Source organism: Trachemys scripta, chromosome 3, assembly GCF_013100865.1.
Source record: "Trachemys scripta elegans isolate TJP31775 chromosome 3, CAS_Tse_1.0, whole genome shotgun sequence".
Classification (NCBI taxonomy): Eukaryota; Metazoa; Chordata; order Testudines; family Emydidae; genus Trachemys; species Trachemys scripta.
The window spans coordinates 54,520,908-54,536,109 of NC_048300.1; the positions used below are offsets into that span (position 1 = coordinate 54,520,908).

Here is a 15,202-nt window from a genome sequence, read left to right on the forward strand (position 1 = left end):
CGATTTTTCACACTTGCTGTCTGGTCACCCTACGCAAAAGGAGGAAGGGAGAGAGAGGACAGGGAGCATCCAGCATCCTCTCCAAAGTGGTGGAGCTACTACTCTGGAACGCACTGCACAAGATCCCCCATGAAAAGCTCTGACTGCTTTACAAATGAACAATGCAGCATGTGGCACATGCATGAATATTTTTCAACCTACCTGACTTGGACATTTGAGAGTTATCACCGTTTCAAGAAAATATGCATCTGTCTTGTTCCCAACAGGTTCCAACTGCATGGCAGAAAGAAAACATGGGAGGGAAGAAATAAAATGAGAACCAGAATGGAAGAGCATATATAGCTGATTATCATCAGCCTATGGAAACAAGTAGAACAGCAAGAAAATTGCTATGTACTGTATCTATCTATGTTGAAATAGCAGCTAAACCCACAAAAGTCACTGCCCCAGGATTTTATCATCTTTAAAACATATTTTACATATTAAATTAACTACTTTCCATATTAGGAATGTAGCATGTGTGATGTAATATCCCACAGTTTGATTATCTCTTGGTGCAAGATCTTAGGTGCTTAGCCTTTACAAGAATATACCCCAGGATATATTCTTTGACACAGCCAGTTTGTGTCCAGGTGACTTTACATTACAAAGGGAAACAAGTGCCCACCTGTTGTAAACACAATTCAGTTCTCACCAGAAGTAGGATGGTTCAGCAGCTAAATAGTGGGTCACTGTTCTTTGCTGCAAAAGAACAGGGTGGAGAAGACAGAGACAGAGACCTGCAGTCTTACCATGTTGTTCCACAAGGCACGAGCAGCCTGGGAATGAGTCTTCTGGTGAAAGTGGAAACAGTCTGGGGCAAGATACGAGCTGTCAGGCAACCCCTCCTGGGGAAAGAGACAGGTACTGTCACAAGAGGGGTAAGTATATGACCAAAAATGCCAGCATATGATGTATTATCACACTCCTCTTCCAACAAAAACTCTGTTACCCCAGAACTTGAAAATAGTCATGAGGGCCTCTGAGAACAAGATAACAAGATCTGGGCCAGATCAAGCCACTGACTGAGAACTTAAGAGTTCTGTAGCACTTTTACAAATATGATTCAAACTTACAGCTAATACAATTTGCCATGTCTGAGGCCAAGGTTCCACAGGCACTCAGCAGTATTACCAACAATCTCTATCCTCTCCATAACGTTTCCCGCTGCTTTGGATTGTGGCTCACTTGAACTGGACAAACTAACAAAACGGAGCACTGAGGGTCAAATTTAGAGTTGGTATAAGGGGTTCAAGTTTAATGATTCAGAGGAGTGGCACCAGGTCTGAATCTGGCTCATGGTTTTTTACCTCAGTCTTTGGAATGGTCACTCTCTGCAGAAATGGCTGCACAACCACTGTGAAATCTTCCTTGGTGTCATACCTTCCACTTTCAACTAATCGGTGGGTTTCCTCCTAAAAAAGGCAGAACAATCACTCACTGCTCCTTTTCTTGCATTCTGCTTATTAGGCCCCAGGCTGACCCTCTTGCAGAAGTCTCATCAACCGAACATGCAAAATCTGAAACCAAGAACAACTCCCTTCTTGTACAAGGCAGTGAGCGCATGAGCTTCTTGAAACATTGGCTTGCAAAACCCAAATTAGAAAACTACTCATTTGATTTTCCTTATCAGAAAGGCATCATGGAGGCTGCAGATGGCCCAATGCTCAAAAGCCAGCTGACTGACCTAGGGAGAGCCCCCACTTTATTAGGATTTCCCATCATGGGGTGCCAGGGATTTTTCTTGAACCACTGAAATACTTTCAGTTCAGCTGATCTCCATCACAAGAGTTCATTCTTGAACTACCAGCGCTCCTCAATTTAATCCAATTTCCCAGCAAAAGGAGTATCCAGAACTGCTGCTTCAACTGAATCTCTGATCCATCTGAAAGAGCCACTCTGTTTTAGTACCTTACTGAATCACATTTTAAAGATCTTGAGCAGCATCTATGCCCCTATTCCTTGCCTGATCCTCACCTGCCCCCTCCAGCCCAATTCTGAGTAACTTCTATGAATCTACAGCTGACTAATGTGAGCACGATTTGTCCCCATATCTAGTAGATATTAGACTTTGACTGGTCCCTGGGTCAGTCACTTCAAGCATTATCACTGCTAGAAAATTTTGTTTATTATTCCCGGAAGAACAAAGGGAGACTGCTGCTAGAAAAGAAGAACAGAAGGATTATTAAGCAATTCTCTGCTAAATCTCTTAATACTTTCCTCTGCCTTACCTGATACCTTCTATTAAAAGACTCTAGCATCTTAGTTTCAGTGGAATTATCATCATAGTTCAATACACAAGGACACAGCTGCCTGCAGGAAGAAAGTGATATTTTATTTTTGTGATGCAATCTGCTGGGTTTTTTCCCCCGAAAAAAAGTACAAGAACTCAAAGGATAACAGACTCCTCCAAAGGTGGATTTTTGTGAAAGGCTCATCCATGATAACATTGACTCCAATATCTAGGTCCTCCCAGTAAATATGGACACACTGAAGTTTAAGCACATTTATTAGGGACAGATGCATTCATGTAAGGCAGTGGTTCCCAAACTTTAACAACCCACAAACCCCTTTCACTAAAATGTCAAGTCTCGTGAACACCCTCCTAAAAATGAATATTTCCATGGATTTTCTCCATTACCTCAGCATAAATTATAAAAGCCATGATCTTGGAAATATAAAATTTGTTTTTATGACATGCTTCTTACACACTATTTATTAATTATTATTTATTACAGTATTTTTATTACTTTATGAAAACGGCACCATTCTTCCAAGATGTCACTTTTGTAGCTTGTATCATTTTTGATTAAGCCTGTTGTAAGACAAGGCTCCTATCAGAGGCACCAGTAGAAAAAAGGGGTGCAGGGGCAAAGCCCCCGCACACCCTGTGGCCTGAGGGGGCACTGCCGGAAAAGGGGGGGGCGTGGGAGCTGCCAGAAAAGAAGGGGCAGGACCCGCAGGGGGGTGCACCAGCAGGGGGCCGGCACGTGACCCTCATTGCCCCCCCCACCCCATACTGGCGCCTCTGGCTCTTATGTTTCATCAAGGAGTATCAGATGTGAAACAGCATGAAGGTATTTAAGAAGCCAACTCACAGAGTTCCTCCTACACCAGCATTCAGGTCTTGAGCAGTCCAGGCAAACAACGCACGTTACAACAAAGCTTAAACTTGTTCTTCATAATAATTTAAAAACAACACTAGCAGCCCATTTAATTTTAAAAACAGCAAAAAATATCTACCTCCCTTTCTATTTTGTAAAAGGAGTCTTGACGTTTAAATCTTCTCAGTGTGATAGATATGCTTGCTTTGCTCTGCTTAGGTCTTGGAAGTCCCCAAGGCTCTGGGCTGCTGGCCCCGTACTGCCCAGGGTCCCTATGGACAGCTCTGTCTGCCATTAGGGAATTTCCTCCCCCCCCCCCCCCCCCCCCCCCCCCCTAACAGAACGAATCCCAGTTTGGGAACCACTGATGTAAGGTGAGAAGATCGTTACTGGGCCAGATATGCCACTGCGAGCCAAATTCTGTTCTCAGGCACATCTGCGCAGCCCCATTCACTTCAGAGGGATCGCACAGATATAATTAAGAGCAAAATTTCTATAGACTTGCTCCAGTTTCCCCCTCCTATAAATCCCCTTGTTGCCATAGAGCCACAAATGTACTACAGCAGGACGTTTGGGTAGGATGGGAAAGTAACAGATATATTTCTAAAGGATCAGAGAAACTCAGCTCTAATCTCGCAGGCTCTCATCCTGGCCTTGTCCTGGTGATTAGGATCTTGTGATAAGCTTGTACTTTGTTAAAGGGAAACTGCAGCAAAATATAGAAGATATTCTAAGCCAACAGCACTCAGTCTCTAATAGCTGCTTTGTCATTGACAGTCAGAGAGCCACTAAATCACAGCAAAAGGCTGTGTCATAATATTCCTTCTGTGAAACTCCACTCAGTCAACAACAGGGCCCTTCCAATCTTTCCCACCACCTTATCCTGTCAGAGTGATGTCCTCATGGACTCAGCTGTAATGAACAGAAGAGAGATTGCTATTGAGGGTGCTGAGCACAGACAGATCTGGTGGTTCTCCAGTTTCCAGGCTGTCACAGCTTGTCAACACATAAGGCCTCCCTAAGTCCTGGCCTGGCCACTAATGGAAACGGCTACTAACTACACTACAGAGAAGGAACCTCCTTTCTTTCCCCACATCTCCTGGTTACTCATTATATGCATACAGGGAGAGAAAGATTTCCTACTCTCCAGTGCTAGAAGCAACATAATGGTTAACTAAACATCCCAGAAATCTAATTGAAAGACTAATTAACAATCCAGCTAACAACCACCAGTTGGTGAGAGACAGCTAAAGTAGGTTAGGGCTCAAAGAATGTCGCTCACCACTGGAACATATGTGAAAGCAGGAGACTTTTAAAGCCTTTGAAAGGTAAATTCTATAATTTAAATAAAACTGGATTAATTTAATCAGCTTTTTAAAACCCTCATTTTAATAATTTTGAAAATTAGCTGCCTTTGTCAAACAATGTACTGCTGAGCTGTGTGTGCTAGCTCTTAATCAATTTTATAGTTGGAAGTCTAATTTGCTGTTGTATAATTAAAATGGCAGTTCCATCACCAGTAGTCACAAGCTGGAGACAGTGAAAGAGAGAGACAGGTATTTTTAAACACTGCTTTGAAATTATAATCTATATTGTGTATGTATTTTATATATACACACACAGGAACAATAGTACTTAGTTATCTGAAATATTGTAATCCTTTTCCTTCAAGGGGAAGGTTTCCACTGAAGATCTTACAGCTTTTCCTGAATAAGGGTGAGAGCTGGAACATAAATCTTTCAAACCTCATGATTAGCCTTGGGCAGCTAACTTTCTTCTCCTGGTACAAATCCCGGAGGGTTGCTATATGAAGTACTGTCACCAGATTCACAAATGCCCGAGGAACCTGCCAAGATTATAAACAAAGTCAAAGCAAGCAAACAGAGAACAGTAGTGTAGTGCCATCCCTGCTCTTCTGAGCACAGCTAAGCAGGCCAGGGACTGATCAGATTATTTTTTTGCTAATGTAACATGTATCTTAATCTGCTGATCCAAACAACCTTTACTATCTCCATTAGAGGTTCACAGTGTTCTGGCTGAGTGCATAATCTCAACAGGAAATCCTAAATTGGGTTTGTTCTACCTTACATACAGAGCTGCAGCCACCGAGACTCATGATTCTAACAAGGCCAGATCCCAAAACTGCTGCTCTCTTGAGACAAGAGTCTGATACCCTCACTCATGCTGGGGAGCCCTGTATTCCATGAGTAGTCCCATTAGCTTCAACTAGAAAAAGGATATCAGAATATGTCCGTTAATAAAAATAAGAGGGGCTGTGCTGTATAGTGAGTGGGCAGATATGTTACGGTTAGGCATAGTTACATGACTGTCATGAAATACCATATATTTGTCAATATATTTACACTACCTGACTCCTAACACATCAGGTGGAATTCCAGTCCACGCAATCACCATTCTTTCTGTAAAATACTTCCTTAAATTCTTTCTACAGATCAGAGCAACGGTTCTCAAACTGTGGGTCGTGACCCCATTTTAATGGGATTGCCAGGACTGGTGTTAGACTTGCTGGGGCCCCGGGCTGAAGACTGAGCCCCATTGCTTGGGGCCGAAGCGCAAGGGCTTCAGCCCTTAGTGGCACGGCTCGGGCTTCGGCTTCAGCCCTGGGCAGCGGGGCTCAAGTTACAGCTTGGCCGGGCTCACACTTCAGTCCCCCCTCCTGGGGTCGTGTCATAATTTTTGTTGTCAGAAGGGGGTCACGGTGTAATGAAGTTTGAGAACCCCTGGATTAGAGATTACTATATGAAACATATACCCGTGCAGCAATGCTGCCCATACTAGAATGAGAAACTAAGTATGGTTACAAATTAATAACTCTAGAACCAACCACTGAAGCTCAAGAAATTTGTCTTTCCCATCTGACCCCTCTCCCTAGGTTAGTAGTAAAGATTGCTTTTTACCTCTCTATGAAGTATGTCCAAAGCTATTTTTATATTGTTGGTGAAGTTATCAGGAGAAAAATGCACCTGTTGAAACAAAGGGTTGAATGTAGTTCTGGGCATCGTTTCCTCAAGCAGATACAGAAGCTACTAGCTGACTCTTAGGCTACAGTGACTGGACTCTTGGTTCAGGGTACATTGGCACAACAAGTAGCTCTGGAGCATCTCTGGTTCCCCAGTCCCTTCCTTAGGTATCATCATAGGAAAGAAGGATTTGGCAACCATCAGAGGCCATTCATAGAGCCAATTCCACTGGGCTTGCTGATGAGATGTCACAACTTCCTCCACGCTCACTATCAGCTAGTATCAGAAGCACACCTGTCCCGTCACTAAGATTTTCATCAATGGAGATCAGTCTGAAGAAACATTCTTCTCATATAATGTAAAATAGCAAAGTATTTTCTAAGTCAGGTGTGTGGGGTATTAGCAACTTGCCTCCCATTTAGTCCTTGAGTTCCATGAAATCTCAGTTGCAAGTACATCCCATGCAGAAAAGTGTACCAAACAAACAGAGAAATTAGTGTGAGAAAAAAATCTATTAGGTCATCTTGTCCGTTTCCCTTTGCCAGGGCAAGATTTTTCCCTACAATATTCTTGAGTAGCTCTGTTAATTGTATCAAGTAATTCGGCGTTTACCACTTCTCTTATGAAATTATGGAATAGTCTAATAAGACCTTATTGTAAAAAGTGTTCCCCCCTTCCATGATATTCATCCTTAATTCTACTTGGCTCAATTTCATCCCATTGTTCTTAATGACACCCCCTTAGTCCATTCTATAAACCCAAACAACACACTCATTTCCCTTATGTATTTCCTGCTTCTCTGCTCAACAAGCCACATTCTGGTTTGTAACATAAAGGAGACATCATGCTGATCTCTGAATGTAAGAGGAGCCTCCCACCCTCCTACACAGATATCTACCATCTTGTGTTTCAGTTCAGACGCAGAATGTTACTAAATCATTGTGTTTGCTGACTTTCTTTCATAGAGACTTTACAGTCTTTCTTTGTTATTTTCCTTTATCTGAAATCAGTCATCTAGAATGGAAAGCACACATTGTGCTCTTAGTGTATAGGGAAAACAACAAGGTCCCACCAACTGTGTGAGAGGTGCATAGAGGAGGTTGGACATTAATCAGGAGTTTGCCATGAACTGTGGATAGAACCCCTCTCATGTCCAGGTATCTGGTGGTAAACATATCATGTTGGATGCTGGTAGCATGCGAGAGGGAAAAAGATACAGCACACTGGTAAGATGAAATGGGGAAAATCCTTGACAGTTTATTATCTTATCTACATATGGAAAAACCTAATGTGATCAACAGAAAGTTATCTTAGTTTGTAGCAAAATAAAGTAGCTACAATCAAATAATCAATAGCAGTTATTAATGGTATTACATTACTTTATCTCAATCTCAGGTGGAATGACTGTCAAGTCTCAGAGGAATGCTGAGAACTGTCCATGTGTGGCCTAGCCAGTTTTGGTCCATTAAGTCTACCTAGCTGAGCTCCACTATTCCACTCTCCAAAATGTACCAAGTAACAATGACATTGCAAGTTCACATAAAAGACAGATCTAAGATCTCTAGTGACTTACTGGATCGTTGCAGAATCCACACAGGTCATTTCCTCCTATAAAGAGTGTTATGAGCTTCCAGTCTTCCTGGAAATTTATTCTCTGTATTCAGGAAAAAAATAAAAAAATAAAATAAAGAAGATAAGATAAGATAAGAAAAAAATTGCCCTGCAACAAGTTAAAAGAGAATTAAGTTTATCTTTTGGGCATGGACTATGTCCTTCTGTGTGTCTGTACAGCATCTAGCACAATGGAGTTCTGGTCATGGCTGAGAGGCTTTGAGCACTGTGGTGACAGATGTGATGCGATGGAATCATGGAATATTTAAAGACTACTGCTTAATTTTATTTTATGTATCTTTATGAGCTTGTTAGTGATTGTATTCCTGGCTAAATGGATAAGTACATCTCCTGCAGGAACTAAAAGCAATGGAGGGTAATTAATGCAAATCTCCATTAGAAATAATACAGATAAAAAGTCAGTTAAGTTTACCCTGAGGAAGAGACACCACTGGTATGACCTGGTTCAAAACACACAAAGGGCTTGAATCTGTACAGAATGACAGCCCTGACCTGAGGAGAGTCAGACACTATCAAGAACTGACATAAGACTGTGACCACAGACACAGGCCCTGCAGAAGACCTGAAGTATTTTTAGATCTTCCAGGTCTCCATGTGGAAGATGGGTGACCACTTAGTAAGTTAGGCATGTGTATAAGCTGTTTATTGTTTTTAAGATATGCTTTCTCTGAAATGTTTTTGTTCTGAATAAAACAAACTTTGTGATAACTGGCTGGTCACTGGCTAATCCTGTCATTCTCTCAGGGGACACAACTGCAGTTCAGATCTGATGAGGTGATCACAGTTAGTTAATTGAAAAGGTCTGCAATGTAAGGCCCTGGTTTGGAGGGAGGGAACAACAGGACAACACTCCAAGAAAGGTGATGGCTGGAGGCAACTGCTGTGGGAACTCAGACTAAAGTCTTCACTGCAAAGAAGTTGGGCTTTTTTTTTTTAAAACCACAGGATAACTAACATGTTAGCTAGGGAGGCAAGGTGCTGTAGTTGTATTGTGAATTAAGCTCTACAAAGTCAACCACCAGCTGGGGTATTGCGTAGACCAAGTTGCCTAGCTTCTTAATGGTAAAAATGTGTCTCCACTTGGATTTTACAGCAAGGTAACTAGCATGCATTAGTTATCTCACTGTAAAAAAACCCTTTATGTAATGAAGACAAAAAGCCCTACTTGATGGTATGCCGAAACATACACTGCACGGAGGGATGTTGCATTCTATCCATTTTATCACTGCCTTACCCATAGATTTCTGCCTGACATCTACTGTTGATCTGCTGTACTGTTAGAGACTAATGACCCAAGACAGCTGCATCCTACTTAAAGATATTCATGCCAGCCAAGACTCACAGTATCATTTTTCATCAGGTCCACCAGTCTCCTCGCCTGCGAAGGGACATTCCTAAATATTAAAAAAGAAGAAGACGACTGATGAACATTTCATGATGAACAGGGCATTGAGAAAAGCAGATGAATGAGCAGAGGCCATGACAACCCGTTCAAACAACGTGGTATTGAACTGAAGACTCCAGCTGCAGCTTTTATTGGACTAAATATAGTTACAGAAATAAGCCACATCTGGAGTTGGAGAAACAGTGAAGAAACATTTAGCATCCATCAGGCATCTGGCACTGTGGGTGCTGTGTGAGGGCAACATAGTGCAGCATCCCCGATTGAAGAGGGAAATACATTTGGGGTGAGACTGGCCTATTGTAATTCAGCGTATTTGAAGGTTTTAGCTTTAAGAGGATGGTTCCTGGTCAGGCAAAAGGTTACCCATGCTAAAGGATCTCAAATAGCAGAGTGTGTTAGTTTAAGACTAGAGTTCAGTCATACCCTCCCTGGACTATTGGTGGCTGGAAGTGCCACTGTGAGATTGCCTTCCATCATCTCTGCCGATGACCAGTGCTGTTAGAAAAGTGACAATGAGCTGTGAGAGAGACAGAGAAATCCAGCCCTTTCCAATGGGATGAAAAGTCACTGCGAGCTGTGCAGGTTTAAGGGAATTTAAAAAATGGCCTCCCAGTGAATTGCATTCAGAAACAGTCTTTCATTTCTTGTAATTACACCTTTTTTTAAAAAAAAATCCCCTCTTTATACTTCGATTTTATTTTGTTTCAACCTACAGACAACTGGAAGGATACAGCCGACCAGGATAATCTCTTTGAGTGATAGCAGCCATAGAGATCTCTCACTTACTGGGAGTTCTCTCTCTGTGTGAGATTAACTGTTCTAAGAAGTTATATGGCATCAACCTGCGCAGTACACACTGACACATATATAAATTCCCAAATCCAGGAAAAAGGGCAGAAAAAAGGAACTACTAGCCCTTTGGATGTATTAATATAAACAAAGAACCTTTACAATAAGAAGAGAAAGGGTTGACATGAATTTCATTGAAGACTGAACGTAGTCTAACTGGGTTCTATTCCAAACTCTGCCATGGCCTGACTTTCGGCTGCTCAATACCCTCTCTGTCCCTTAGCATTCCTGGATGAAATCTTGTTCCCAGTGAAGTCATGGCAAAGCTCCCACTGATTTCAATGGGACCAGGATTTCTTCCGCCCCTCCTCCCACACATTCCTCTGTCAAGTGGGAATAACAATTTATTTCACTATAGGGCTATGAGGCTTCATTAGTCAATGTTTGTAAAGCACTTTGAGCTCCTTGGATGAAAGTACTATAGAAGGGCAAAATATTATATTGTTACTGCTAAGATTTCCTTTACTACGACTAGGAAAGCCACACTGGCCCTTAGCAAATTTCTTAGCTGTCAGGCTAGAGATGAAGTACAGAGGACGAGTTTGGGTTCTGCACATTTTATTGGCCAAGTTTTCAAAATCACACATTAGGGGTGTCTAAATTCCATTTTATGTCTAAACCACTGACATTTGGAGTGTTCACAGACCTGTAAGAACGTTCCAGGTTTGGCACTTTTATCTGTCCTCACTTACTCTGAGCGATCTCCTGCCACAGCCTGATTCAGGAAGGCATTAGATGAGTCCTGGTTCCCTTTGTCAATGGAGTACCCTCGAAGGGAAGGATTAAACTCACGAAGAATATCTGGAAAAGAAGAGATCCATGAAATGTAACTTAATTCAGCAGGTAATGAGCTGGAGTCTAAAACCAGAACTTGCCCCAGAAGGACTTTAGCAGATCTCAGTTAATAACTTGAAGGTAACTGTTAATATACTGTGGGTGAAAAAATCTCACCACTCAATTATTGTTTCACCTCCAGATTACTCAGTTTAATGAATGCAGATGTCTATTTCAACTTGTTGCACAACATGGGCAGTATACCCGGCAATGTCATTTTGATCAGTTTGCTGAGTAATACAAGACTATGTAATATTAATCAAGTTACAAACTCTTACATACAGTAAATTTAGAGATATGTTTGGATCAAACCCTCTGTTCAAACTTCCCAGATCTTTGGAGTTGTTAAAAACTAAAGTGCTAATCTGGATCTGAATTTTGTAAATGGATCTTATCTTTTATAGTGAGCTGAAAACCTTCCAAATCCAATCACCCTTGAACATTCAGGCATATGAAATTCAAATCTTGCAGCTTGGCTCCATTTAAGATTTTTTTTTAATGGGCAAAGGAGAAAAGTTATGTAAGTAGTCTCTGTATTCTAAGGACTAAAACAATTTGATTCAGCCATTCCCAAAGTACCTCAGACAGAATAATATACCGATAATAATATTGAATTCCCAGGGAATTACAAAACATACTGTTATGTCATGCACAGCAAATTACTGTGGTGGCTGTTAAGCAAAGTTTATTCACCATTAGATAGTGAATGTAAAGTGATTGAGTGTGCCGTGCTGCAAAATTGTAAACCTTTCTTCATGTCTGTTCTTTAAATTATTAAACAGCTCAAAAATATGCCAAGGTTAGGAAAACAGGCACTTACTTGCTAGTGTCGTGACTGTGGTTATGTTTTCATCTCCTCCAACACTGTTATATGGAAATAAACAAAATATTTCAAAAATTTTAGTCAACAGTATTTACTTTCTAAGGTATTAGAATAAGTAATAGAGTTTCCCCTAATGGTGTTTCTGTGCATACATACACATACGAAGCAAATTACAGGCTGCACGTCCTTACTGTTTATAAAATTTGTTAAAGACGGACTCTGTGCATACCTCACATTGCACGTTCACCACAAGAAAATCAAAGGTGTCATTTAAACAGAATGTCAAAAACTTTTCAGTGAAAGAAATTAGAGAATTTTAAACATTGAATGTAGTTGCCACCATTTCTGCTATAGTGTTTCCCTTTAAAATATATACAATTATCCTTTGTGAGTTATTATCATGACTATAGTATTCATACTATGCCTGTATACTGGTAATGTTAGTAAATAAGTAACATTGTAAAGACAGGAGAACCTCAGAGTTACAAATACCATACTTATGAACTGACCAGTCAACCACACACCTTATTTGGAACTGGAAGTATGCAATCAGGCAGCAGCAGAGACTTCTCCCCCACCAAAAAAAAAGGCAAATACAGTGCCGTACCATGTTAAATGTAAGCTACTTAAAAAAAAAAAAAAGGAAACTGTTTCTGTGCTTGTTCATTTAAATTAAGATGGCTAAAAGCAGCATTTTTCTTCTGTGTAGTAAAGTTTCAAAGCTGTATTAAGTCAATGTTCAGTTGTAAACTTTTGAAAGAATCACCATAACATTTTGTTCAGAGTTACAAACAACCTCCATTCACAAGGTGTTCATAAATCTGAGGTTACTGGATTAAAGGGTGATCACTGTATATATATATTTTTCCATTTCACTCAGTTTGAAGAAAGAAACTAGACTGGTCAGAGAAATGTATATAAAGTTTCTCTTTATATACATTTACACTTTCTCCTGCACTAATAATTCTCCTGTAATTTTGCTTCTAATAATGTGGAATGTTACATTATTAAAAAGTGTTTATTAGATTTTTATGAAGATTTCTTTTGAAATTCTCCCTTAAAAAATAAAGCCTAAAAAGTTGGGCCTATATTACTTTAACAGTGTTCCTTTAATCTGGAATGAGGGCATTTTAATACACCACACGGTTGATATTTCTAATTACAAATGCACAAGTGAGAAATGATGGGGAAAACATGCTGCGATTACAGTTAAATCACAAAAGTTTTCATAGTTACAAAAAAATAGAGAATACCGTTATTCTCAATATGGTGCTTTTGAACTGTGTAGTAAATATCAGTGCCAGATGTACAAGCCTAGGCCTGTACTGATTGTAACTGGTGGCTGCATTGTATAATGTAGCTAGAGTGGGGAAAGGGTCAGGAGAAATATTGACCTTGTGTGGAGTGAGAGAAGCAATGAGGACCCAATTCTGCAGTCCATTTGCGGGTAGAATTCCCATTGACTTTGGATGGGAGGTGTGCATATGCAAGGCTGGAGCTTTGGAATGAGGGCTGAAGTTTGTTCAAATGAATGAAAATCTTATTCCGTATCAAGAACACAGATGTGAACAGGTGCCACTCCCAGCCTGCTCTAAAACAAAGTCCACACAGAGAGTGAAGCCAAACTCACTCCCCTCTTTGGATTTGGCTTTATCACCACAAATGAATAAGAACTACGTTTAGCTCAAGGCTCCTCCCCAGGCTGGAGTGCTCAGCTCACACCTTAGATCCTCTCAGGAGAGCACTTCCTTTATATTCAGAGGCAGGTGACTATGACCTGACCTGAGTCAGGAAAACCCACTTAACTATTTCCTAGTAAGATCAAAACCTGCTAACTGGCTAGGGTATTTCAGGAGGACATTGTCAGCCTGTCACAACAGGCTCTCTCCAGTGTTTTTAGTAGTAGCCAAGTGAGATTCTTATGCCAGACGAGAAATGTATCTCAGCAGCCATAGGGCCCAGAGTTCAGAGACCATGACAGTTTCTCCAAGGACAAAAACAAACATTTAGATGGGCCAGAATTTTAGGGCACTCACCTCCAGGAGAGACCTCGGTACTGTGTCAGAACATCGAGAACATCGTTTGGTTGGGACCCTGCCCCATTGCCTGCCTGATACCAAGGGAAAGGGAGAGAGTGAATAGACCTTCCAAATAAAGCCATCCACTCTGTCTGATCATAATGAAAGCAATTAGAAGGAGGGTTAATGAGCCAAGCTACACTCCAGATACATTATTTGTTCTTAAAAGGACTGAGGGTATTTCAGTTCCACACCACTGAATCATACCTAGCCTGTCTATTCTTGATGGGATGACGCAGAGGTGTAACCCACATTAGATATGATTGCCTTTTAAAGGAAGTTAATTTAGAGCTTGTCAAAAATGGGAACATTTTCAGGGACAATTTGTCCCTTTTTGTTGAAAATTTTTTAAACTTTCCAAAACAGCTCTAAGTTCATTTAAGATAATAGGAATAAATACACTGGCAGCATGCGGCCCGGGACTCCTGCTGGTGGGGTGGGGCAGGCGGTGGCACGCGGCCCAGGACCACTGCTGGTGCTGGGAGGGAGCCAGGCAGTGGTGCGTGACCTGGGAATCCTGCTCGTGCTGGGGGGGGAGAGAGTTGGTGGGGCTGGCAGGCTCCCTACCCATCTGCATGTATCCCTGCAGATCCTAGTGGGACAGAAGGCTAAGGAGGCTCCACGCGCTGCCCCTGCCATGAACTCCAGCTCCACAGCTCCCATTGTCTGGGAACCACAGCCAATGGGAGATGTGGGGGTGGTGCCTGTGGGTGGCACCGCGCCGAGCCCCTAGCCCCTCCAGCTAGGAGCTGCAGTGACATTCCAGCCACTTTCAGGGAGCCCCACCCCTGAGGTAAGCACCACCCTGCACCGCAATCCCCTGCCCCAGCCCTGAGCCCCCTCCCGTGACTTCCATGATCTCCGTGACAGACACGCAGACTTAGTTATGAGTGTCAAAACTACATGCCAGACAACAAGGAACTTTTGGGGCAAACAAAGTTGAGTGGGTTTCCTAGGAAATACTCAAGGGAAGCAAATGCAAATTCCCACCTCCAGACCCAACCTTTGGATAGTACACTCTGAGGAGAGAAGCACTGTCTGCTGATTACCTATTCGCCGTCTCTGAATATCAAAGACACCAGCTGTATAAAGAAAAGGCTAACCTATGAATAGAATCATAGGACTGGAAGGAACCTCGAGAGGTCTTCTAGTCCAGTCCCCTGCACTCAAGGTAGGACTAAGTATTATCTAGAGCAGGGGTCGGCAATGTTTGGCACGCGGCTCGCCAGGGTAAGCACCCTGGTGGGCCGGGCCAGTTTATTTACCTGCTGACGCGGCAGGTTCGGCCGATCACGGTCCCCACTCACCGCGGTTCGCCGTCCTGGGCCAATGGGGGCAGCGAGAAGCGGCGTGGGTGAGGGATGTGCTGGCCGTGGCTTCCCGCCGCCCCCATTGGCCCAGGACGGCGAACCGTGGTGAGTGGGGGCCGCGATCGGCCGAATCTGCCGCATCAGCAG

At 42.2% G+C, this 15,202-nt stretch overlaps 1 protein-coding gene across 1 annotated transcript in view; it reads right to left on the reverse strand.

Annotated features, from left to right (window-relative positions):
• PLB1 (phospholipase B1) overlaps positions 1 to 10,806 on the reverse strand; it is a 67,758-nt gene extending 56,952 nt beyond the window's left edge. Inside the window, exons 1-9 of the mRNA XM_034764773.1 lie at positions 10,703 to 10,806; positions 9,099 to 9,150; positions 7,698 to 7,778; positions 6,062 to 6,127; positions 4,889 to 4,989; positions 2,271 to 2,352; positions 1,350 to 1,454; positions 792 to 887; positions 202 to 273 (exon numbers count right to left, since the gene is read on the reverse strand). Of these exons, the coding sequence (XP_034620664.1) occupies positions 202 to 273; positions 792 to 887; positions 1,350 to 1,454; positions 2,271 to 2,352; positions 4,889 to 4,989; positions 6,062 to 6,127; positions 7,698 to 7,778; positions 9,099 to 9,113 (618 nt within the window). The 5' untranslated portion in view covers positions 9,114 to 9,150; positions 10,703 to 10,806. The remainder of the gene's footprint in view (positions 1 to 201; positions 274 to 791; positions 888 to 1,349; positions 1,455 to 2,270; positions 2,353 to 4,888; positions 4,990 to 6,061; positions 6,128 to 7,697; positions 7,779 to 9,098; positions 9,151 to 10,702) is intronic.
• Positions 10,807 to 15,202: the final 4,396 nt, after the last annotated feature.